Raw genomic sequence first — 25,689 nt, forward strand, 5'->3', positions numbered from 1 at the left:
AAAAGACTGCATTTAAAAACAAAACATGTAATATTAAATGCCAGTACATGTCACTGAAGGATTCTGAATACAATTTCACCTGAAAACAACCTAACAGACACATAACGAGCAACATATTGACAACATCAAACATCGGGTTTTCACGGGATCTTAGTATCATCAAAAATGGTACCTAAACACACTTCTTATTTTTTGTGGCCTTTCGATGTAACCGGTCATGGAAGCATAATCAACCTTTGTACAAGGGACGGTCCAAACGAGACCTGAACCCAGGAAAGAAATATTGTTCAGTTGTGCAAGTTGTCATCTGTATCACGAGAACACCATGTTCCTAAACGCACACATTATTTTAAAATAAATTCAATTAGGTCAGTCAACTACAGCAGAATTTTTTACTCTCGAATTGGTAGAGTAAACTTCCAATTGTAAAGAAATTAATCGAATGTGAAAATTTTAAATACATTATTACATGCTCTACAATAATTTCAAGCAGAGTTTTGAGTCAACCGAGGTTCACTTGAATACGTTAACAGCAAAATTTTGTTTTGAATAGATAGTTGGTATTACAGGATTTTCCAAGTCACTTTCAAATGTATACATTGTTCTTCAACGCGTGCAAAATGTTAATACACATCAATCTGACATTTCACTTCCATCAAAATAATTTTTAATTTCATCAGCATGATGTTCATCACGTCTCAAGCTGAATTGTGTTTCACAGTGCTTTGTTATGTGATGGATATCATGTGTTAAAACTGAAATTTCATTTTGAAACAAATATTCCATTTGAAAGCTGTTGAAAAACATCTTGGATGCGGCGAATAATTATGTGCACATTCGAAAGTGACTTTAAACCCCCTGTATGCAGAAGATGATTTAGAGACGTGAATGACAGCAATCAATCTTCATCATTTTTTTAATAAAAAAAGCAACCTAACCTTTATGGAAACAGCGTTAATTATCTAATTTATTTCATTCATTCCATTGTTTATTTAATGGCACGTTTCAATTCATTAATGTAAATGTAAAAGTAACTTTGGTGATATTTTATTTTATTTGTACCATTTAATTGTTTAATTTTCAATTTATGTACCGACATAATAGCGACGAACCCTGCAAAGGAGCATTAATGAACTGCCGGCACGGCGAATGAAGTGCGTACATGCGATGGTTCTCTCACGCGCGCACCTGTGCACCAGCCGAGCGTTCGTTCCGTTCGCTAGGGGTTGATTCCGCACGAAGAAAAACAACCGATCGCGGCGGCAAATGAACCAAACAGAAAGCAACTCTCGTACCGAGCGGACGTCTCAGGTCGTCGCAAAAGGGTCGTCCTGCAAAGCGTGCACCCGTCAGTAGTCTGTAGGATCATTCGTACGCCTAGCTGCGAAACGTAACCGCGGCAATCAACGTGTGCAAACGTGTGTGTGTTTTTGTGAGTGAATAAGAGACAAAGCGAACATGTATTAAAACTTTACAAAACAAGCGCCATAAATAGTGTTGTTATAGTGTGAAGTGTTGGAGATATTAAAAAAGGTATTAAAATTAAGGAAGAGAAATGCTTTATTTGCATAAACAACTGCTAAACGAAAATCTCTCACGGTCGTGACCAGTTGTGTGTATTTGGGAGTTTGTTTTTCGAAGCCATCCTTTTCTCGACCTGTTCGAGTGTCTTTGTGTGTGTGTGTTTGTTTGCATTCAAAAGTGTCATGTGAAAGGAAAGTTTCGCAGCTGCACTGATAACGGCAAACGGTGCTGGTTTCCGTTGCTCCGTTTTTCGTGTGCTGCGCTTTTCTCCTTTTTCGCTGCCATTGACAATGAGCTTAACGCTTAAAACTGTACACACCAAACGTGTGCAAAGCAGCGCGCTGGCAGCAAAAACCGGTTCAAGTTTAATGAAAAAGGATGTACTTTCCACCGCACCATGCAGCTTGAGCAGCAAGTTCAACGTCCGAGCAAAGGATGATAAAAGTGTTTCCGTATGGTTTTCGGGGTAGAATGAAATATTTATCAATCAAGTTTCGGTAACTACAAGTGTGCAGTGCCGCTCCAGAGAGCCGAAGAAGGATAAAGTTATGTCGTACGGAGAAGAGACCGGAGGCTTTAAGTTGCATGCTTGTGTATGTATCGCAAAAGGACGAGGAAAAGACATCGTGTTGCAGTGCTGTGGACCGTTGGAAAGTAGTGGAGAAAATCGGTGTAAATAAACAAAGAGTTTGCCAGACGAGCGAAGAACAGTGCACTGGCGGGAGTTGGATTAATCTCTTAGATTTAGAACTCTGTTAATGGAGCTTCGGTGAAGAATGTGGATACAAAATTAAGCATGTAATGAATATTCCATGCATTCAAGAAGTCCATTAATGTGCTTGGTACAGATGAGGGTTTTAATGGTTCATTCAACTCCACGTACTTAAGATATTTTTTTAAATATTGACACTAATTATGCCATTAAATGATCAATCAGGCATCATTTAAAACCATTAAAGACACTTCTCATAAAAAATAACAGACGTCCGAACATTTACCATCCTAATTGTTTCAAATAATACCCGCCATTCAAAAAACCACACACACAAACTCATTTGATTGCTCTTCCAAAACATCACGATACAATTCCAACCGTTTTTGAGTTTTGTTTTTTTGTCACCCACAACCAAATCAAAGCACAAACGCATTGTTATTCTTGTTCCTGCGGTATGCACCGTCGCTGCAACCGGGGCCTTTTCATCGCCGAACTTTATCAACGCGAAAAACCAACCACCGATCATTGGAATAACAATTTTTCGACGCGAACCGCACGCAGACTGGTTGTTTTTTTATTTTTTTTTTTTGACTATTCAAATGGGAAACAGTGTTGACATCGGGCACGGCCGAGAAGCGGCCCGAAAAGAAGAACAAAACTCGTGGAAAAAGTACCGAATGTGAATGGAAAATAACGCATCCATGTGGTGACCAAAATAAAATAACAAATGTTTCACCGATGCTAATTGAAAATTTATCATCCACTGCGCCTGTGTGTGCGTATGTTTTTTTGTTGTTGAATTTTCCAATGCTCAATGTCTGTGTCGTTTGTTGTTGTTTTTTGGCTTTTTTTAGTGTATCCTCCCATTTAAATGTGACTGTGAAGTTCGACAGCAAATGGCAGGTTCAAAAAGCTCAACGATTGGGAAAATAAAACCAAAACAAAAAACAGCACTACGTTAAGATAGGTTGCCAAATTTGAGCCTGTTATTGGAGGTGGTTAATGGAGGTGTGTGTGTGTGTTTTAGCTGAGAATCGCTCTTTACCGTAATACACCGTAATTTGAAGAGGAGCAACGACCTAACAAAAAAACACACTCTCAAATGCCCTTTGTGATGTGCCTGCACGTGCCCTATAGGGTGTGTGTGTGTGTGTGTGTGTGTGTGTGCGCCATGTGTGTGGGTTTGAGGTGAGCTTTCAACCTCACACCCCCACACTTTACCATTTTTATGGAGTGGTTTTCCAAGCAACACTAGAACAAACAGTCGAAACAGCCTTCGAGCGCTGTGGAAAAGTCGGTATTATTATTTTAAGCTCACAACACAATCTCCCGAACCACACCACACGTTCACGTTTCAAGCTGCGGAGTGGAGTACGCAAATGAAGCTTTTTTCTTTCTTTTCTTTTGGTAGTACACGAAGACTAATTTTGCTTCGTTTCCATCACGGAGGCACGTAATTGTAAAGCGCTGTAGGGTTTAGTAGGTGGCAACAGACGAAGCCGGTGTATGTAAAAGATAATATAAATTAACTAACCTCTTCTAGCGACGTCCCTTAACGCTGCTCACCGTACAGGAGTAGACACGGTGTGTTTATTTGCAACGTGTTACGTGCAGCGACGCTCATTCTGTTTCATCATAAATGTTTGCTACCGTTCCAAAGAGTATTTTTTGCTGAAGGTGTGAACTCATCAACGGATCGTTTTATATTTAAATGTTTGGAGGCAATCAAATGAAAGCGAAAGGGATGTTGGGGATGGTTTTCCTCTCGTTTCCCCTTACTAGTATTAGCTAGCAGTTGGGTTTGCGCAGCCGTTAGGTGCAACAAATTCACAGTTTACCCACCAATCAAACGCTTCGTCTCTATTTTTTACGATTTTTTATCTTTCTTTCCTTACTTTTTACAGTTTATGTTTTGTTCAGTGCTGGTAATTCGTAATAGTGTGCGAAGTGTGCAGTTCAACTGAACCAATTCCCCATCGAACTTACGCCCATTTTACGCAGATACACCGTGGAATGCAAAGGCGTTCGATCGAACGGGTGAAAAGCTTTCACACCGCGTTGTAACGCACGAGCTAACGGGCCCGTTGTGCAGTGCAGTGTATGTGTGAGTGTTTGCATATTGCGGCGCGAGTGTATGCGGTACGCTGCTATGTACGTGTGCAACCGTGGTCGGTGCCGGCTTTTCGTTGCCATTTTCGTATCCTTGCTGGTTCGCCTGCTGTGACGGCGAGGGTGAGTGAGTGAGCAAGAAAGCAAGAAAAAAAAAGATAAATAGCAGTGAACGAAGCTTTAACAGGTTGCAGTTGCATTGCAGAGCGAGTGTGTGTGTGTGTGATTGCTTTTTTCGTTGCTTAATTCTTCACCGTGGTTCGTGTTGCGCTGCTTTTTGCACAAGCAAAAGGATAAAGAAAACGGAACGAAGCGCAAGTAATAACGCTTCAAAGCAAGGAAACGCATCTTCCCTTTTGCACGCTCACGGATCAAAGGAAACAACGTGTCTGTGGGGCATCCTTTCGTTGGTGTTGTTGTTGTGAGTGTACTATGTGTTTGTATGTAAGCGTGTGTAAGTGTGTGTATGTATCTAATCGCGTTTCGTGTGTGGGATAGTGTTTTTCTTCCGCAATAAGTGCGCAGCACTGTGCGCCCGGATATATGCAACAAATTTAACGCCGCAACCAAACGTACAACAAGTGTGTGTGTGTGTATGAAAGAAAAGCATTCCTTCTCGTAACCTTTACCTGCCACTTTATCTTTACATCTCGTACGGCGAGAGCTGCGAATGGAAAAAATGCTTCCCAAAGCACACAAGATGGTGAATTCATTCGTGTCGGTAGTGATTATCCTTGGATTAGCAGTGGTACCGTTCTGCCATTCCACTGCCCTGAACGGTGCAGTGTCTGGGGGCGTGCCGAGCAGTAGTAGCAGCAGCAGCAGCAGTAGCATTAATAAAGCGTCCAACGTGAACTTACCAACGCGTCCGACCGATAGTGCGCTACCGGGCGGCGTCCTTACCGGCGTCCTTCCCGACGCCGACAGCGAACGGTTCGATGCGCTCACGCTCGAGGATCAGGTGCGGCTGCTGTCGAAGCAGCTGAATGCGCTCACCTACCAGCGCCGCGAGGACTACAAGATGCTCGAGAACGGCCTGAAAAAGTACGTGCGCAAGAACGCGGCCGAAATTACGGACGCCCAGATACGCGAGGAGCTGGATCAGCTGAGGTAAGCAGATGGAGTGAGAGAAAGAGAGAAAGAGAGTGGGCTGTGGTTTGCGGTTTGAAATACTCACATATGCCCCACATATACACCGGATAGGGAGGGATGGAAAAAGGGGTTTCGAGCAAAGCTCGAAGCAAATAGATGCACTCCTGCGCTGGGTGATAGCGGAGGAAAATTAAAGGAGCACAGGAAAACTTTAATTAGTAATCGCTTCCGTACTGCAGCCGGCAGGCTGAAGGACGGGCCCGCCCCGAACGGGCGTGAGTTGGATGAGCGTGAAAGTTTCGTTTCGCTTTCCAAAACCACTGCCAAAGTTTCTGGCAGTGGTTGCAGTGGCGGTTAACAGTGGGAAGAGTAAGATGGCAGATAATCCACCAGTGACTGAAACTGAATCAGGAAACGGAAACACTTTTGCTATGGTAGGGGGGGGGGGGGGCAGGATTGCACGGAAACCGGAAGGGGAGTGTGCTGATGAGCCATAAAATGGATTGGAATGTACCACAATCGGGTCTTGGCAACAAGAGCATCATAAAAAAAAACCAAAAAACAACACGAAAAGAAAGTTGTGCAATAGTTAATAACAATTAAATTTTATGTGAGTTTTTGAATTTCTGACTTATTTGTTGCTAAAGTGTCGTAATAATTTAAGCGATGAATAAATCTTGCAAGGGAACGCTGGTGCAGCTGTCTTGCAGAAGTTGCGTGTTGAGCGCTAATTTGACGATTAAAACAACGACTGGAATTATAATCAAGCTACTGGCTGAATAGTGCTGCCGGTGGTACGTGTAGGGTTAGGATTGAGATTTACCTCTACCTTGGTTCTACGAAATATTAAGAAAATTATTCGTCATTAGAAGGATACATGAATTAAGTGATATTCCTCACGATCATTGCACACGTTTTACCTATGCCCTTTTGGTTGTTTCTCGTAATTTTTTGGGATTATCTCACGATTTACTCACCATTTCCCATATATGTTAAGATTATTCTCAGGATTCATTGCATTTGTCCCATTGCAATGCAAAACAAAAGATCTGAAAAATCTGAATAACGCCCAATAAATCATGGGACGAATCCAAACGATATGGAAGCCAATCACCTTTTTTCAGAAAACATGCAAAAAACCCTGGGTGGATGCAAGGGGTTCAAAGTTGATGCTGTGTTGGTTCTAAGATCATCACAATTGCTAGAATGTTTTGAATTCAATCAAGATGAAAAACGAATTTCGAACAGTGGATGAGGTCGTTCCACTACACTTAAACTTTAACTTCAGACAACTTCAACACTTTCACCAGCGTGTCAGTCGGATCCTTATGAGGGATTTTTTTTCACACACTTGCTTTGTCCTTTCTGCAATCCTTGGTGTCCTTGGGACTTTATCATCTTGATTCTTATAAATCAATTTAGTAATGTGCTATCTGGAGCGTACCCACGACTCCGATTCCACTTCGGCTATTGTTAGTCCGATTCTGACACCGGCGCAATGGGAACAATTCCGCCCGAATTTGGGTAGTCTGGAGTCGTTCAGAGTTGTCCGGAGTCTTCCGGAGTCGTTCGGAGATGTGCGGAGTCTTCCGGAGTCGGAGTCATTTCGAGTGGTCCAAAGTCGATCAGAGTCGACCTGGATCGGAGTCGAACCCACCTTCCGGAGTTGGTTCCTAAATTATCGGAGTCGGATCGTAGTCGATTCCAGATGTTTTTCTCACTTGATCTATCACTAGTTAAAACCATTAAAGAGAGCATGTTGTATTATTTTAGGATTTTATTTTAAAGAAAAACATTAAAAGTCCAAAATCTAAAAAGCTCTCTATTAGAATCTATTAAGCGCAAACATGAGCCGGTCTCGTAGTACAGTCGTCAACTCGTACGACTTAACAACATGTCCGTCATGGGTTCAATTCCCAAATAGACCGCGCCGCCATACGTAGGACTGACTATTCTGCTATGGGGGGAATCAATTAGTCACTGAAAGCCAAGCCCACAAGTGGGGGTACAGGCAGGCCTTGACCGACATCGGTTGTTGAGCCAAAGAAGAAGAAGAAGCGCAAACATGACTGAAAATTAAATCTTGAAAGCAAAACACAAATACCTTCTAAAGAACTCTTCTGCAAATAACATTGAAATAAACATTGCAAACTTATCGCTATTCTTAACTTACAATAGAATCATCATTTAACAATTAATCTTTCCATGAAACCCCCCCCCCCCCCGGAAAAGCCCCGTCTAGTTAAATTACATTTCCTGCTCATTGAAATGTATTCAAAGCGTAATTTTTCCGCTTCGCAAACCCCATCCCATCTCAAACTTTTCATTCGCTTCCCCAAAATCCCAGCCACAAAAAATGAAAGGAAAAAAAACATCTGCCATAACACACCACAACAAACTCACAATGGGTGTACGGTCAAATAACGAATCAATCAATTTAGTCTACCCCATTTCCCCGGGATCGCAGCAGGAAAGCGTTACGCACCCGTGCACCCGTGTACAAGGGAGCAAGAACGGAAACTTTCCCCCTCGACAAGAATATCAGCAACAACAAAAAATTTGCAATTTCCCAAACCTTCAAACTCGAATGAACTTCGGAGTTTTGATAAATGATGAAGGACCCCGGCTAAACGCACCCAACCGGTAACCGAAACGAAACCGAAAACAGTCGGTTTTGCCCCCTCCAAGCCACCGTGCCACGTACCGCCCGCGTTGCTTTTGTAAAGCTTTTACAAACCTCTGTACAAAGCGCAGGGAAAGTGTTGTGTGATTTTTATTAAAAGTCGATAATAATTCCCTGGTTGTAGGGGATGAATGAGAAGAGGTTCAAGTGAAAGAGCACAAAACGGCAGCGGGAGCCACCTTTCTTCTGTGCATTGCAAGAGGACTGCCGCAACTTCAGTACCCAATTCCACCATATCCCGTACGGCTCCGTACTTCCCAGTGCCTTCTAATTAATGGTTTCGCAACTCATTTCATGCACTAATCTCTTTTGCCAAGAACATGCCAAAACCTCGCTCCCGAGAAGGAGGAAAACCATCCCCGTTTCCCGAACAAACGGCCAAAGTCAGCAGTCAACCTTGGCAGCGCACAAACACACACACAAACAGTTTAGTAGTGGCAGTCCGTGATGAAGGTTACGATCCCTTCCGGTTTGATTAATGAGAAAGTATTTTCCAAACAGTCAGTCTTCGACCGCACCAGACTCGGTGGAAAAGTGGCAAAAAAAAGTCATCGTTTCTCTTTGGCCAGGGCTTTGCTTTGCTTTTATGCTGTTGCTGACTTCTTGTGTGGCTGCTTTTCCAACACAAACGACTTTTTACTGCGAGCGACAAGGCACAGTAATCCCTGTGCCCGTTCCCAGCCTTTCCATTCAGCGTTCCCGCGTTGCGTCCCAATTCAATTGTCACCGTACCGCACAGATTCGCAAAATGTACAGAACCGGGATGGGTTTTTGGGAGGCCGCGAGCAGAGCGAGAGAGAGAGAGAGAGATAGAAAAAACGGTCGGGAGGTTAAAGCTAATCGACGGTACATTTATATCCATTAGAAACAAATTGCTCCTTACCAAGCGGATCAATTCATTTTATCGACCATTGGGCCATTCGTTCCCGTACGGTTTGTGTGGCTGTACAATCGAACACTGGGCATATATATGTATATATATAGATAGATAGATGGCAGCGGCAGCGGCATTAGAAGTGGTTCTTCAACTTGCAACTTGCGTAAAGGATGTTGTTCCCCAGCATGCTGGTCGCACAGGGTGATGGAACAAGAAAGAACGGAAGCTGGCTGTACCGAAAGCTTATCGCCCGCCTGCATTGCATGCCGTCCGATATGGACGCATTCATCGCAACCGGGTGAGAAGTTACGAGCGCTCTTCCCCGATAAGCAAACGATGTCGGGGTTCGGGGTATTTAAATTGCACTCGATATTGGTGTACACAGCAAAGCTATGCAGTGTCATCCTGGAAAGAGAGAACGATCGAGCCTGCTATCATGGACGATACTTGCAGCTGGATTAGCGATGGAACGGAGGCCTCAAAGTCTCTGCCCCCATGCACGAGAACGTGTATCGATTGAACGTGGAGGAGTATTACACGATTTAGCACTGGTCGGGTGCCACTCGGGTAGAAGGTGCTCTCTTTCTATTCTAACCATTTAAATTATTTGATTTGTTTCATTTTGTCTCGCCCATTTTCTATTGCGATCGATTACGGATGTTTGCACATTATCGTTCCAGAAGCACCATTGTACGCAAAACTATTAATTTAAGGCAATAATCAACGTTGAAATAAACTAGGCCATTGGCACTTTCCTTTAAAAAATGTAATAGTCCGAGATTTTTTTACTTGGCATGAGTAAATCAGAGAATTTGGTGTGACTCAAAAAAATATATCTCATGTATGAGTGGTTGATTTTTTATTACGTTGCAGAACATTTTCTTTCCAAAATCTAGTTTGTGTTTTGCTCAAATGTTGCAATTCGATTATTTTAAATTATTTTGAATTACATTAAGCTCCTACAAAGCCGGACGGTATCGATTCCCCATAACAATGACTGACTATATTCTGCTGCCAGCAAGACCAGCAAGAATACGTTAGTTCGCTACGCCAAAAAGAATAATTCCATGTTTACCATACATAATTCAATTAAATAGTTTATCGTGCAAAATTGAAAGAATCTATAATAATTTGAAGTAATACTAATATGGGCTAGTTTATATGTGTGACAGACTGGTCCTCTCATGAGAAGTGTAATAAGCTCAAAGTATGGGAAGCTCGGCCAATTTCAAGATTTGAATCAAATAGCTGTATGTTAAAACGTACTCTTATGTTTGGATAAACGTACATGTATTAAAACTACGATAATATTTGAAATCATTGTTTTTGAAGATACTGTAAGACCGCCTGAAATCACACAAAACATAAGCTGGAGGTGTAAATTTAATAAAAATCTTCCACTAAAAATGTTCAAACAATCTTTGCTGAGTACAGAACACAGGCTAGCAATAGTAAAATTACAACAAAAAACTTTAAAGCCACTTCACCCCTCACGCAACGCTCAACGAAGGACATTTGCATGCGAACCAATCGCAAATCTCAAAGCCGTACGCCTCAATAGCCATCCATCACCTGCAAACAAGTCGTCCATTGTCCATGCCCGTCAATCGTTTGCCATTGCCATCAAGCCTCCGGTCTTACGGTGGCACCTAAATCCTTTAGCCATGGTTTGTGTCGCGCGTTCGAACACATACCCTCCATATTCCCATTGGCGAACGACACACATCGAGCACATTCTTTTTTTTCACTCGTTCTTCCCCTTGCACACCAACCACCCACCAAACAACCACCAGGACACTGGGGTTAAAGCACGGCGAGCTTTACTTTAACCCGAATCCTTGCTGACATGCGAATACATTTATCATTTACCTGGAGGCCATCCCGAACGACGTGCCACCGTGTTTCGATTCCGTATAGCCACATTGGGCTTGGGCTCGTGTGTACAGTGCCTGCACTGTAAAGCCTCGACTCGACAACGTACACCACCAACGAGGTGGAGCAACAACGACAAAAAAAAAAACGCACGATATCGTAGCCCTACAGCCCAAAGCTCTTCTGTGCCCAAACGAGGCAGTGTTGCCAGCGTCGGGGTACTGATGTGCTTTACCCGGTTTTCGTGTGGACCGAACCCGTGTGTCTGTACATTTTGCCGAAGTTCGAACTGCCGGCGGCAATGCCAACACCAGCGCAGGATGGCAGAAACAGTGAACAGCGGCCAACAGCGGGATCCTTTTTGCCAATCAGCTCTAACGACCAATCTTGCAGAAATGGTGCGTTTTGAAGGAGCTAAGCGACAGCAGCCAACAAAAAGGAAAAGTAAAAGAGGAAACAAAAATCACACACACACACACATGCTAGACTGCTGCTGCACGTTTCTCGGGACCGGTGCTCCAGGACATGGCAGTCGGCAACTGTAGTCCGTCGAGCGCCCGGAAGCTACGGTTCTGTCTTGCTGCGGTAATGCCACTTGCAGCAAACCTGTGGGTAACGAGGTTTTAAGCCACCTTGACGGGCTTTTCCCGTACGAGAGGACGTTTCTTTTCTCTGTTCTTTTTTTTTTTGGTATTTTGTACTGCTGCTGCCATTCGTCTGCCATTCGTTTTCTTCGCCAAGTGTCGCAAGAAATGGCCCCGGCAACGAGCACGGTTGGAAAAAGTGGGTTCCCCACCGGGAGGCAAATGATCGATTGCTGGTGGAGCGTTTACGATGGTGACTTCTTCTGTCGGTGCGGTGTGTGACTCCGGTGATCGGCCGAAACAAATCGCACGTACACGGCACGTACACCGGATCGGATAGGAGCTGGAAAGCCGTAAGGTCGTAAGCGTTGCCCGGTACGGGATTTGGACTGTGGACGATACAGCGCTTGACTTTTCAGTAACTGCGTGCTCAGTTCGGCGCCCGAAAAGCTCGGCAAAATGGGATTTAGGACGTTGGTGACGTACCCGTAGCCGGCTAGTGGCAATGAGGAATGCGATTTTGATCCGCTCGGACACTTCGAGTGGAAGGTTTTGTCGATGCCCCTTGGTGAGCGGTAGGAAGTTCTTTCCAGCGGCTCGAGGTTTGTTGGTGCATTCTCTCAGCTCAATCGTACTTCGTTTGATGGAGCCATTAACAACTACCACTTTTTGGTGTGGCAGCCTTATAATTAAATAGTGACAAAACTTACAGTGCCTCCACAATAATTACCCACACTAATTAACGATTGCTTTATCCCGTGCTGGTGCAAACATCGTCTAGTCCTCGACCCGAAAGCGAATACAAACGTCCATCCAACCCAGCAGTGGGACACATGTTCGTGTCCGGTTCCGAAACCATTCATTTGTGTGTCGAAATTTCTTATTTCCCACGAGCCACGGCCACCGGTCAAGAAATGGCTTCATTCACTTCCCTGCCAGAAAGTCGATGCTTTGCATTTTAATTAACTCATCAAACATGAAGCACCACGGCCGAGGAAGTCCAGAAACTGGCTGGCACTGGTTCAATGCGTACGGTGGCACTACCGTGCTGTGCCTTGGTGACCAAAGGTCACCAATGTCATCTCATAACTTCCTTTGTGTGTGTGTGTGTGTGAGTGTTCCATGAAGGTAAAAACTAGCGTGGAAAAATACTCTCAATCTACTATGCCACTGCTGCTGCTGCTGCTGCTGTTGCTGCTGACACTCCAAAAGATAGCGCGGACCGAACGAGAGAGCATAAAAGTAATAGCATTGCTCAGTACCCGCTGGGGGACTTTAATAAAAATATATGAGGACATTGGACAGAAAGGGTATAGGGCTTGATACTGTGAGCCTGTGTGTGTGTGTGTGCTGTTGTTAACGTCATCTTGAGCCTTGGTGTGTATTTTCTGGGCTGCCGGTGCGCAACGGTGGCGTACCGAACAGCTCCACCGTGTCTACGTTTTGCGTATAATGCGTGAAAGCAGCTCAGCTCATCTTGGCGCACGTGCACTTAGCACCGGTGCCAATCGGTGCCAATTTAGTCCCGGCGAATATGTCAATCGTTTGTCAGACGCGCACACTCACACACACACACAGACACACACACACACATACATACACTAACCTTCCCACGTAACACGACCGGATCCGGGTCTGGGGATACGTGCGCCACTGCTTTTATGGCCCCTGTTTTCGTCTGCTACAGCATCTCACCGCACCAAGACTGCCCCCGGAGGGACCAGTAAGCTGAAAAGAACGGGGGAGGTGCCGGATTTGGGGACACCGGTACACGGTAGCAAACGGTTCCCGGTTGTGTAGCCGTAAAGCCATCAGCTTCTCCGTGTCATCCGTTGGGAGGATATCTCTCGTAAACACGTTTGCACGTGAGCCACCACGCTACGGCAATCGGCAAAGAGCAGGGCCGGCAAAGAACCGGCGAAGAAAAACACCCTATCATGTCTTGGTTCGGCGTTCGGGCTGGGTGGCTCGGTAGGACGAATCACGCTGCTGGAGGGTTATGTGTTTTTGTCCCTCTCCACTTCACTTACAGCGAACAGTACAGCGGGGCAAATGTCTTTTCTGGCAACCTGCGACCTTTGCCGCTTCGTCAGTCTTGTACGCTGGGTATCGCTGGTTTTGGGGATGTTTTATGATCGAATTAGCTTCACGGATGTGCAAAGACAGAGCAGGCCGCAGCAGCAGCAGCAGCAGTGGGACACACTCCATTTAACCTCAGGGAAGCATGACCTTAGCTAACACATCCAATCATCCTTCAGCGGCGGCGGCGGCAGCGACGGATTGTCCCGTGTGGCCGGGTAAAAGATCCAGGTAATTGTTTGGGTTTTTGGGGTTCCAAGCTAGAACATGGAGCTTGGGAAGGTGAAGCCTAGCGGCGCTTCTTTTCATCCGGAAAACACCGGGCATATATATTCCTTATGGAGGAACACCCGTTCAAAATGAAGCGTTAACATCGATGGGCCAATACGACGCGTGAGCAACAACGTTCGACAAACACTCAATAATTCGGCCAACCCCCTAGCTGAACTTGGTCGATGTTGTCTTGTTCAGTTTCGACCTTTTACCAACAGACGTACCAGGGATGAGAAGGAGGAATAGTAGCATGTAATAAGCCTTTCATTTATTACTCAATGTCTGTCCCCCAGGTCCCTTATTCTACTGCCGGACGTTCGGTTCGGTTCGGAGTGTGAAACTCCCCGTAAGGCTTCCGCAAACGAAGGCGCCCAAGAAATCAGGCCTGGCTTGATAAACACATTAAGGGCTGGTAAAACTAACCCCGACCAACAGCGCAGTCTTGTCTGCGGGGGAAAAAAGTGAGAAACATTGAAGGGTATCGGCTTGCACCAACACAACACGGTAGGTTCGAAAGGCCAACGCCACGTGTCTGATTGCAAGGCTCAAGCGCAAAGAAAAAGGCTCAAGAACTTTCCCTTTTCTGGAGGTGTAGTTTGGTTGTCGATGGGGAGGGAGAGCAAGGCAAGAAAACAGGCTTAGAAGACACACACACACAAACCAGACGCGCTCGCAAAATGGAAGTGCAGCACAAAGTCAAACGATTCGAGTTGGGATTTTTTGGGTTTTCTTTGGAAAACACGCTCTCTCTGGAACAGAACCGTCTGGCAATGTTTGCCCTTTACTGACATGAGACGGGGAGGTAGGTAGGTTTGTTTCAACGCAAGCTCTTCTACTGCTTCGTGGTTTACCGGTCTGCCTCCCTTAATGCACACACGAAGGAAAGTTAAACACATTAAGCATTCCACCCTCTCAAGCCGCATTCCACCTTCCCGTGAACAAAATCCACCTCCTTCGAACAGACCGTTGTTGGCCGCGGGGACGTTCTGTAGTGGGTCGTAGAAAGAATAAATACAAAAAACGCTGTTTGGTTTTGCAAAAACACACACACACTAGAACAGAAGAAAAATCCACCTATTGGCTCGTTTGTTTTTTTTCTTTTTTTCCGCGGAGCACCCACACGGTCACGAACGGTGATTGAATTTGGCTGTTTGCATGATCACAGGCGAATGGCAAAACATTGCCATCTACCTTTGGCACGCAAGCACGTGCCCAAGGAACGTTCAGCAAAAGAAGAGAATGTTTTTTTTTCTCTATTTATTTTTAAACAGAAGACCAGTTGTTCTTCCAAACCCAGACAAGCGTACCCCTGTGCCTTACTTACGCAACAGAAGATTCACGCACGATAACACCAAGCCCGAGAGATGGGAAAGCCGTGTTTTCTCCATCATCACCACCCATCCGAACAGGTCATTTAATTTGCATTTTTTATGCCAATTAATGAAGAAAGAATTTCTGCTAATCACACTACAATCGATTCCGCCCCGGTCCGAAAGGTCCGAAAACACTAGCCAACCGGCTCTTCGCGAATGTTCAGCAGCAATACAACCGCTCGAGCTGTAGGTTGATCGTGAAGGTGTAGTTGTAATTTGTGCCCATGCTCCTCGACGCTCTTATCGATTTTTGCGTGACCTACCGCTACTACTTAAGCCTTGCTGCGTGTTCAATGGCGAAACCAACAGGCTCGCATAAAAAAAAACTCCCTCCTCAAACTCTCCAAATAAACGGGAAAGCAAAAGTACAACTTAACCAAATCACTCACGGAATGTTCTTTTCGCGTGGTTCAAGCCCACCAGTTTCGCGCGGTCTGGTGGCCCCTCCGGAGGAGGCGCCCGATGCTTTTCTTCGCCTCCGCCCGATAAGAAGCCAAACGTAAGCGCGCGTGTGGGCGCGTGCGAGGTTGGGGAAGCATTCTTCCAGTTCTTGCTTTTTTGTACCATCTATTTTGAAAGCCGGAAAAAATACCAAAAGCGCGTTAATGTGTTCGCTATTGCGTTGATAATGAATAAGCCGGGTTTGGCCGTTTTTTGTTGTCCCGTTCGTACTCGCTTTTGCTTCGTTTGTTTGCACCGAAGCACGATGATGATAGAGCAAAGTTTGGTGCCTCGGAATAGCTTTGATTATTTAAAAGGGTTGTGGGTGGTGGTGGCCTTGGATGGAATTTATTTCATGGTGATAGCCGTATCTATCGCCGTGTCCCTTGTGTCGGCTGGAGAGTTCTAGCGAAATGTGGCGTTAAGTTATGTTGCTTTATTTACTCAGCAAACAAACAAATATATTGAAATGCTCAATACAAACAGCATGAACATGTACGGCAAAGCATTCCTGGAAACGACATGTGTAGCCTAACAGGTGTTTGATTTAATGCACTTGAGACGCGGGACTTTTATAGAACGGGGTTTTCATGGAATGAAGTAAGAATCGTGACTAGCATTGATTAAGCCGCGTGTAAACTTAATTGTTGCTCAAATTGCATACTTCTAGCCGAAAATACTTCCAACCGAGTATAGTTTGCGCCTAAAGTGCTGCAATCTGTAAATCATGTTTAGTGTCTCTCTCTAATTGGTTTGCTGCCTGAAAAATTAAAACAATCAAATAATTCCTACTTCAATAAAGGTTCATTCGAATCAAAAGTTTCAACAAATCTTTAACAGATTAGAATTTGTTTACCATCCCGCAGGCAGCGTTTCCAAGAAATCGGGGTTTCTCCAACACTTTCACCCGGTACGGCAACACCGCAATAAGATACTTAACGAACAAAATCCTTCCTAATTGACTCGCAACTTATTGCTCCGACTTATATTAACCATTTTGGTCTCATTTTGATAATTAATAACACTCCGGCACCGTCACCTCACTCAACCCCCTCCCTCCCCACCTGGTACAGTTTCCTTTTCCCGGGCTTTGCGTTAAATTTTAATTGTACCCCAAACGGTCTAATTCCACGAACTGGTATTCGCTGTTGCCGAAAAATGATTGTGCTTTATTCGTCTACCTTTCTTCATGCTTTCCGTTCTTCTTTTTTTTTTGCAGAGCCGACGTTAATCAGCTCCGAGAGACAAACTCCCCGAGCAAGGAGCGACTCACCGTGCAGTGGCTCTCGCAATCGATAGCCGAGATCCGGTCCGAGCTGGCCGAGCTGCAGGGTTCGTTCGGCGGCGGCTCCAAGGATGCCCAGTTCCGCAACCAGCTGCTGGAGGATCTGAGCACGCTGCGGGCCGACTTCGGTACGGCCAAGCTGGAGCTGGAGTCGCTCCGCTCGCGCCAGGAAAAGACGGAAGTGCTCGTGCGGGAGCTGCAGGAGGAGGCGGTCCAGAGTGCGGACGATATCAGGCGCAGTCTCAACATGCGACACGAGAAGGTAAGCGAGCGTACGAATCTATTCTTAAAGCGTTCTACTCGTTTCTTTTTGCCCTCGCAGATAAGCAGGCTTATTGTGGCGGGCCGGGCCATTAAGACAAATACGGCGTACCCGTTCTTCTGGCGAGCAATTTTTCTACCAAGAAACCATTTTCCATTTGAAACGGAGCTACGCCAACGCACAATAAATAACCCTTAATGTTGAACACCTTCCTTATTGCTCTTCCGGGAAATGGTCTCAGGACCGTCGCTTTCATCCTACTTAATTGAGCTGTTGCACTTCACAGCTTCCCGGGAAAGGGGGGAGCGAAATGGGGCAGAAACGCAAAGAGAAATGAACATTATTGAAGTGACTGATGATCATTTCCGCCAATCTTCTCCACTTGCTGGAAGTTTATCATTTCGTGCGGAACAATATGGTCCTGCTGCTGCTGCTGCTGCTACGGTGGTGAATTTATTCGAGTGAATAAATTTCGTCGATGATAAAGCACAACCATCACCACCTGAGTTTGGTGGGATTTTGGCCTTCTCGTTTCCCTTGTCCCTTACAGGGGTACGGTTAAAGCAATCGGGTGCGTCATAATGATGCTTTATCGCACTGACTTTTTCACCTTCATTTCGCCACATTGTTCACATTCGCAACTGCTTCAACCTTCGAGTAATCTTACACCCCGGCAAATAATAATGGCCAAGCGCGTGTGTGAGCGGGCGAGAAATTATTCATACGGATGTATGAGTGAAACATGACCCTTACAAATCGGATCCCCCCTTTTCAGCTACGCCGTCCGGGCACGCTGGGAAGAAAAACGACACAACCACGAGTCGGCAAATGGTAACACACCTCGTCATAAAGCACGACCTCACGACCTCGTCCTGGGCAGGGACGAACCTACCGAAGGATACCATATCTGCATACCTTGTAGCAGAAAGATGGCGAGCCGGTGTGTACCATCGTGTGTACCACTTTACACCTCGCCGTTGGTCGCTGTACCGTTTAGCATATCAAGAGATAGCGAACCGGGATTCCTTTGTTTGCACGCTGTCTATGATTATAACAACAAACTATGCTGCCGGCAGGTTTAGAATTACCTTATTTGTGCTGGCGTGCCCATTAAAGAAGAAGGCAAGCACGATGAAGGCGCGTATATGGGACCGCGCTCGGGAAACAGTGATCCACCGTTGGAAGCGTGTTGCGTGTTCCGGGATCCCGGTACGCTTCGGTGCTAAAAGTAACACTTTGCTAGCAAAAGTTCTACAGAACCCTTCCCTCCGCTGCCTCGGTTTAACGTGAGGTTTGGAAACATGGGGTGGGGAGGGGGGTAAAGCATCCGAGATCGTGTTCCACTGGTGTGGTTTTCCTACCCATCAGTATGATAGAGGCTGCGAAACGGGGGGAAGTATTACTATATTGTGATACTTTGTGTGCTTTTGTCGGGCGGGGGAGGCATTTTCCAATGCATCCAGTAGAAGGTGTGAAATTGGAGCGCAATTGTTGCGAAAAGCTTTTGGTGTAAGAGGATCTCTTTTCAAAACTGTTGCACGGAAGAGGAGCGCACGATGTACAACTTCAATAGGAATATGGATGCATGAAAAGACAAGTTTGATTTGTTACATGCAACATTTACTTGAAAATCACCTAAACAGATTTTCAAAGCGTTAAACATGAGAATATGTAACGCAGAATGCATACATCTAGGCGGTTTGTTGTATACGTATGCTAACTTTTGCACAGAGTGACTAAAACTCCCTTAATGTAGGCAACCCGCACTACACAGCAGCTAGAGAAATGGCGATACAAGGCATTTCATTTACTTACTTTCTAGTCACTTATCACGTTCACGCCCTCTCGTGGCATAGTTGAAAATCCTTCTCGTTGCGAAAATAAACCACCACAAAATGCCCGAGCCCGGCGAACAAGGGCGAAAATCCACCAGTCGACCATCAACGAGCCGGGGCGGGCATGAAAAACGACGCACACTGTCGTAGATAGATGATGTAAAATGTATCAACTGTGTCGGGTTAGTTTCCGAAAAACGGAGCGCGTAGGCTTCTGGAAATAGCCTTACCATAATCCTACGTTCATGAGAATCTATCTTGTAGGGCAAGTGGCCCTGCTGATTGTGTGGTCGCAAACGCTGGCAAGAAATGGCATTTCTGCACAACGAGAGAATGAGCCACAATTCCCTCGACGTTTCTGCGTACCTGGGTCACCCATACTTCAAACGGTGCTTCTAGACAAATGAGAGTTAATTTCATGCTCCAAAAAAGGTATTACCAAGCAAAGCCGGACGGTGCTTAAGAGAGGTGTGTGCCCTGGAAAACCATGACGTGCATTGCCACCCGGACTCTCTAGTGTGGATTAATAAAATTATCGTTTGGATTTGCTGTCTGGTGGTGCTATTTTAAGGCGGCTAGAGAGCTAACAGTGGGTGTAACGACCTGTGAGGTGTCCTTCCAGGGGGAACGACGCACGATGTTAAAGTACACCTCCGCACAGATTTTGTGTGCGGGCTGGCGTAGTGTTTATTATGGGTTTTGGAGGGAATTTGTGTGGCGTTGGCATTGTGTGCTCCGTTCTGAGAACAGAAGAAATTTAACACAATGTTTATTAATTATAGGTAGCAGGGAAGCATCACTGGCAAATTGAGCTCCAATGAAGATTTGCAATTTCCAGACACTTTGTTCTAAACCGTGTATGTTTGCGCTCTCACTAAAAAGGCTCTTAAACAGAACCGTTTACTTAATAGCTCTTCAAAAGAATACTCGATCGATCGAAGCATATGAACAACGTGGCAAACATCAAACAGATTCCCTGCTTGATGTGTGAAAATTGATCAAACCAACCAAGAATGTGTAGGCGGTAACGGTAGCCCTGCTTCGTTCAACACGATTGACCCATCAGCGAACGTCACCGGGTCGAAGAAACCACAACCATACACTAACCAGCAAAGCTTAGCCATTAAGTGTTGTGTCGCTTCCGCCCGACCACTCTACGAACCAGTGAGGTCCTTGCTGATAGCGTTAGGTGGCGTTCGGAAACATGCCACACCTTAGGTAGTGAGGTACCCTCTGTTCTGGTCATCCATCACTCATAAAACACCGCCATCGATGACTCACCCGATGCGATGGGCGAGTTTGTCCATTAGCATTGCCTTTGGCCTCCCAAACGATAACGGACGTTTCCGCCCTGCTAGTTGTTAAGCGAAGGGTCGGCCTAAGGCCTCGTTTCAGAGAGAGAGAGAACGAGAGAGGAAGAGACGGTTCGTTTTATTAAATTCTGTCTGCATTTTTCCCCACTCCCTTCTGTGACCTGCCCAACCAAAACCATCCTCGTGGCATGTAAAACTGCTCCATTGGAAAACGCCTCCCTAAAAAAGCAACGGCCCAGAACTAGCATCGCCGTGTGTTTTGCATTCTATACGGTGGATGTATGTGTAGTGCGTTGAAAAAATAAATTAAGGATAGGCCAGTCACATACACATGTACAGCACTCTACCCAGTCTGTTACCCCATTCTCCAGGCGGGAAGAGAGCTGGGTAGATCTCCCGAAGCAAAAGCCGTTGATAAATGTTTCATGTATTGGAGCATAAATTAAATTTCCCTTAATTATGACCCTTCCCCGTTCTGGCAGCCCCTATCCGCTGCCCAACAACGTTGTTTTTCCGCCTTACCTTCTCCAAAAACCCTCTCCCTGCTTCTCATTCAGACTTCCTTCCCAGTGGTAAAAGGACGTGACGATGACGTCGTTGAAATGTACCTACAGTACGAGGCGGCACGCCTAGGGGCACCGGAGAGGCGTTATTTCACGCTTCAGCGACTAGAGCACGTTTTCCGGTCAAAGTAAAAGGAGGGAGAGAGAAAAAAATGTGCATGCGGGGACCGGGCTGCGTAGTTCCGTGCTTCACTTGTAGGCTTTGGTGCGTCACTCGTAATGCAGACCGCCGACGGGTCCTGCGCCGCTTGGCAGGATGGCAGTTGGCAGCGCGTGGAGTTGATTATTTACTTCCACTACGTTACAACCGCCGTAACCGCCATTGTGATGCACATTATGGTCGTTCTCGTTCTGTTTTTCTTTCCTTTTCCTATCGCGTTCTAAGCTACGTGATACAGAGCAAGCGCTGTTTATAAAAAAAACCTTTAAAGCCACAATTTCTACCCACGTTTTGTTTTGTATTTACCGAAAAATCTTGAACCTCGAGCGAGGACTGTCGGCACCTGTTTTGAGTTTGATGAATTCGTTCGCTACTTAGCTTCTCCTAATGCCCACGGCACACCGACCGTACCTGTTTGTGTTGATTGTGGCCGCATAAAAGAACGGAATTAAAATATGTGACACCGTACTGACACGATAAACGAAAGAAAAAAAACACATTTTCCACGCACTTAATACCGCGCACGTGGCGTATGTGGCGTTCGTCGGGCACAACACGTACCACTGGGTTTTTGTTTCGTTTTTCATTTCCGGACGTACCCGGAATGAACCCTCCTCGACACCAGGAAAAAAAAGAAGCGGAATGTTCCGGTCGGTAGGCATCTGCCAGTGCAGATGGGTGGTTTTGATTTAGGTACGCGCCCATGCTACAACCGGCCGACTCTGGCTCTGATGGGTCGTGCCCGGGTGCCCCGCGAGTGCGGTCATTAGGTATGGTAATGATCATGATTATGGCCCCGATCGTTCAAAAGCTTTCGGCCGTCTGGCTGCTTCGTATTTTCAAACAGTGCTCGTGCTTTTGCCCAAAAATTATGTGTGAACACTGCGTGAAAATCTCGGAGCACGGCGGCGGAGAGGGCTCCCTTGTTTGTTGTGTTGGTTTTTAGCTACGTTCAAATGGTGGAATGGATGTCAAATTTGGAGTGAAATTTAATTGCACTTTTTCAACTGCGCAAAGGTGAAACGATTCATAAAGAGTGAGCGGGCCGCGTACCCGTTCAGCGGTGGTTCGTCCATTAAAATGTGGTAGTTCAATGGTAAATAGCAGTCACCTTTTACCCGTCGGGATTTTGGTACCGTCTCGCTTTATGAGCTGCAGGTTTATGCAGGTTGCTGGAACGGTGCAGAACGAGAGTGTTTTCGTCGAACTTTCCGTAAATGAGTGTCCTATAACCGTAAACAAGTGGTTAAGCTTGTGTTTATGAGCTTATTGGGATCTTTCGAGATAATATGTCATTAAAAATTTGATACTAAAAATTACGAAATGTTTTCATTTTATTGGTAACGTTATTAATAACACTTTTTTTAAATTTGGCCTTTATATCTGTGACTGTATTTGATGTGCTTTTTGTCCCATGAGTATGAAAATGACCTTAAAAATTTAGGATGCTTTGTTGGACTTCATTTTTATTGAGTTTACAGCTTTGCCAATAGTAGCTGACCTTGTGGTATAGTTGTCAAGCCGGTGACATCATAACAAGGTTGCTCTGAGTTCATGTCCCAAATGGATCGAGGTTCATTAATGCTATAAATGAGTTTTTGTGAGAGTGTTGTAATGTTTAATTCTTGCCAAATTGGTCGGTCAGAGCATGTTCTTATAGCTTAATCGTCCATTATTGCTCAGCGTGCTAATAAAACAAATCGAATCGTCTCTGAAATCGAATCCAACTACTTTAAGATAATATTAAATGGACCAAGACAAACTCTCAGCCTGCTGGCTCAAATGAGCATTAGAATTAATCTATTTCTCGGACGAAAGAGGAACCACGCCATGTTGTTGATAACATAGCCCCAGCAATGTTAAACCCAGCTGAGCATCTTTCATAATTTGCCTCCTTTACTGCTCTTTCTCTCTTATCACTCACCGTCTTCCTAGCTAAATATTAAAACCTTCTGTTTTCAGCTTGCTTTGTGCACGCGACCCACGTGCTCAGCTGTGTTTTTGCCGCAAAATGATGCCGCGCATACACTGTTCATTTGTCAATTTCAAACACCAAAGCCATCGGCTGTACCCCGCCGTAGAACATCAGTGGTACGATAATGAATTTATCTTTGCCCCTCGGATCATCCATCCTCCTCATCGTTCATCCGATTGCTAGCGGCTAGCCGCTAACGAGATTGTAAACCCAAACCCCGGCAAGTTTGGTCCAACATTCCAGCGCTCTAATGAAAGCGCTCATTTCAATAACAGCACGCGCACCAAAGATCCTCCCAAAATGTCACCGCCACGTATCGGCCGCCTGGCGCACATCGCACGCCATCAAATGAACATCTGTTCCACCGGCATCTTTTTCTTCTCGGCGCACGTGGCATAAAGCAACCATTTCGCAACGGACGCTGGAGCGAGCGAGAGAATGCAATCTTACTCGTGCAAAAAAACACCCCACATAAAGCAACATTCCTCCTACTCCCCTGTCCAGAGCAAAGAAGTCTTGAAAAATGCGTCAATCTGCCAAAGATTGAGCTCCGCTTTTCAGCGTTCAGCGACAGGCACTTCACCGAACGTTCTACGCTGGAAGCATTCCAGCTGGGGCGAGTGGAGCAAAAGGAATATAAAAGTCAACAAGCATTTAGTGACAACAATGATTCTACAATGGAGCTTTTCACCACCACCATCGCGTTCTAAACCATCAACAAATGGTCGCGTGTAGCGGGAGAGCAGCAAAAATGGCCGCTAATCCGCACGCTTTTTCCGTGCCGCTTTTTTTTCTTCTTCTTGCTTCTCCCAAGCGCCACTCTTGCTAAAGCCATCTTGGCCCGCCGTACTTCGCGGGCTAGAGAGTCTAGAGTGCTTCCGCTTCCGGGCTGTGTAGTGGAGCTGTGTAAGAAGAGCTTGAGCTTCAGCAGTTGACACAAATTACCGCGTCCGTCCGACCGTCCTGGTGCGTCGTTTGCCCCCAATCGTTTTGCCATTTCATTCCTAACTTCCTCGCCTCGTATCTCCAGTACCAGCGCTAAAGGTTGTCACTCACTCACTCAACATTCAGCAACGGATGCGTGGTTCCTCCGGCTGCCTCCAAACCGAGCAATTGCCTCAGGAACTGAGAAGGAAGCAGGTCGTTGGTTCGCTTTGTTGCAACCGTGGTTTTCCGTTTGAGATCCGTGGGTACGCTCTCTCTGCCAGCGCGTGGGAAGGTGGCGCGGTTGGCACCGGAAGAGGCTACAGGCGCCTGACTGACTACTTGACTGCCGGTTTTGACGGACAGGATGCAAGAATTTTCCTCCAGTCAATTAGAATATTTCGCCAGCAGCAAACGAGCGAGTTGGGGGGGGGGGGGGGGGAAGTCGTACATTTGCGTTCTGAGCCACAGCCAACGCTTTCTGAGACATAGGCCCCGGGGGAGGGATTGCGAAACGAGCCTCCGCTCTTAGAAAATGGTTCGAAAAGCTTGCGCAGATCTTTCCTCTCGTTTTGGCACGCTTTTTTCTTTTCGTTGCTGAAAGCCTTCCGGGTTTCACTGCGAGAAGCAAAGGAAGTTCCACTAAGAGGGCAAAAAAGGGAAACAAAACAACCCAGTATGGACTTGGCGGCGCTGGTATGACGTGAAACGCCGGCCTGCGTGGGGGAGAATTGTTGCCACCGTGTTTCTTTCGCGCGTACACTGCACAGATGAAATGGTCTTGAAATTGATTTTCGCTCGGCCGTTTTTGCTTGCCTGCCAAGGACGGCCCGCGGCATGCAAACGTTTACCATAATGGAAGTTAAACGAGCGGAAATCCTTAAGGCTCGGAAGGCATAGAGTGGGCAGCTTCCCGGCTTGGGGCTCTCGACTATCAAGCAACCATCGCAGTAGAAGTATCTTCTTGCTGCTGGAGGTATTTTTGGTGCGATTTTAGCGACACCGTTTCGCACTTCGCTGTACGCAACGAGGATAGGCCACAGACCCTAGACGACGGTTGCCGGGCCTGCGGGCACTTTGAGGCGAACCCCTTTTTGCACCCCGGTCCCGGGTCATTGGCTGTGCGTAGCATCGATGCGAATTCTTCTGTTCCACCCCATCGATGCAGGGTGATTTTTGTTTTGTTTTTCACTGAAAACTGTCCCCGCACTGATAAAGTTTTGGGAACCGCTCGGCTGTTTCCGAGTGGTGATTCGTTATGTTTCGAGATCAATTATGGTAACGAGACACAGTTGGCGGATGACTGACGGCCGGCCGATGTATCTGCGTAAAAATCAGCGAGTTTGTTTTGCAAACGGCAAGCTGGCAGAAAGAAAAATACAAACTTGCCCTCCCGAAACAAACAGTGTAGTTCCCCCCCTCCCGGAAACTGGAACGCGGGCCGACGGATGTCTTCATCTCTTTTTGTTTCACACAACATTTGTTAGATTCCGGTGCTCCCACGGAGATCGATACCAGGTTTCAAATCAAATTCATCAATTACGCTAAAATGCCACCGCGGTTGAGTGACTTTCCACCATTGTCCGCAATCGCTGGAAATGGTATATATTCTTGGAAAAAAAATAGGAGTGTTTTCATGAGGGGAAATATTGATGGACGACAACGGAGGTTAAGTACAAACTGCGTGCCTTTTTCATATACATTTATGCCGATCAAATCGTTTGAAGAGTAAATAAATCAGAATGAGTTG

At 45.9% G+C, this 25,689-nt stretch overlaps 1 protein-coding gene across 1 annotated transcript in view; it reads left to right on the forward strand.

Annotated features, from left to right (window-relative positions):
- Positions 1–1,254: 1,254 nt before the first annotated feature.
- LOC121592911 (protein scabrous) overlaps positions 1,255–25,689 on the forward strand; it is a 66,146-nt gene continuing 41,711 nt past the window's right edge. Inside the window, exons 1-3 of the mRNA XM_041914821.1 lie at positions 1,255–1,533; positions 4,144–5,458; positions 16,842–17,169. Coding sequence (XP_041770755.1) covers positions 5,019–5,458; positions 16,842–17,169 — 768 coding nt within the window. The 5' untranslated portion in view covers positions 1,255–1,533; positions 4,144–5,018. The remainder of the gene's footprint in view (positions 1,534–4,143; positions 5,459–16,841; positions 17,170–25,689) is intronic.

This window comes from Anopheles merus, chromosome 2L, assembly GCF_017562075.2.
Source record: "Anopheles merus strain MAF chromosome 2L, AmerM5.1, whole genome shotgun sequence".
NCBI classification, from domain to species: Eukaryota; Metazoa; Arthropoda; class Insecta; order Diptera; family Culicidae; genus Anopheles; species Anopheles merus.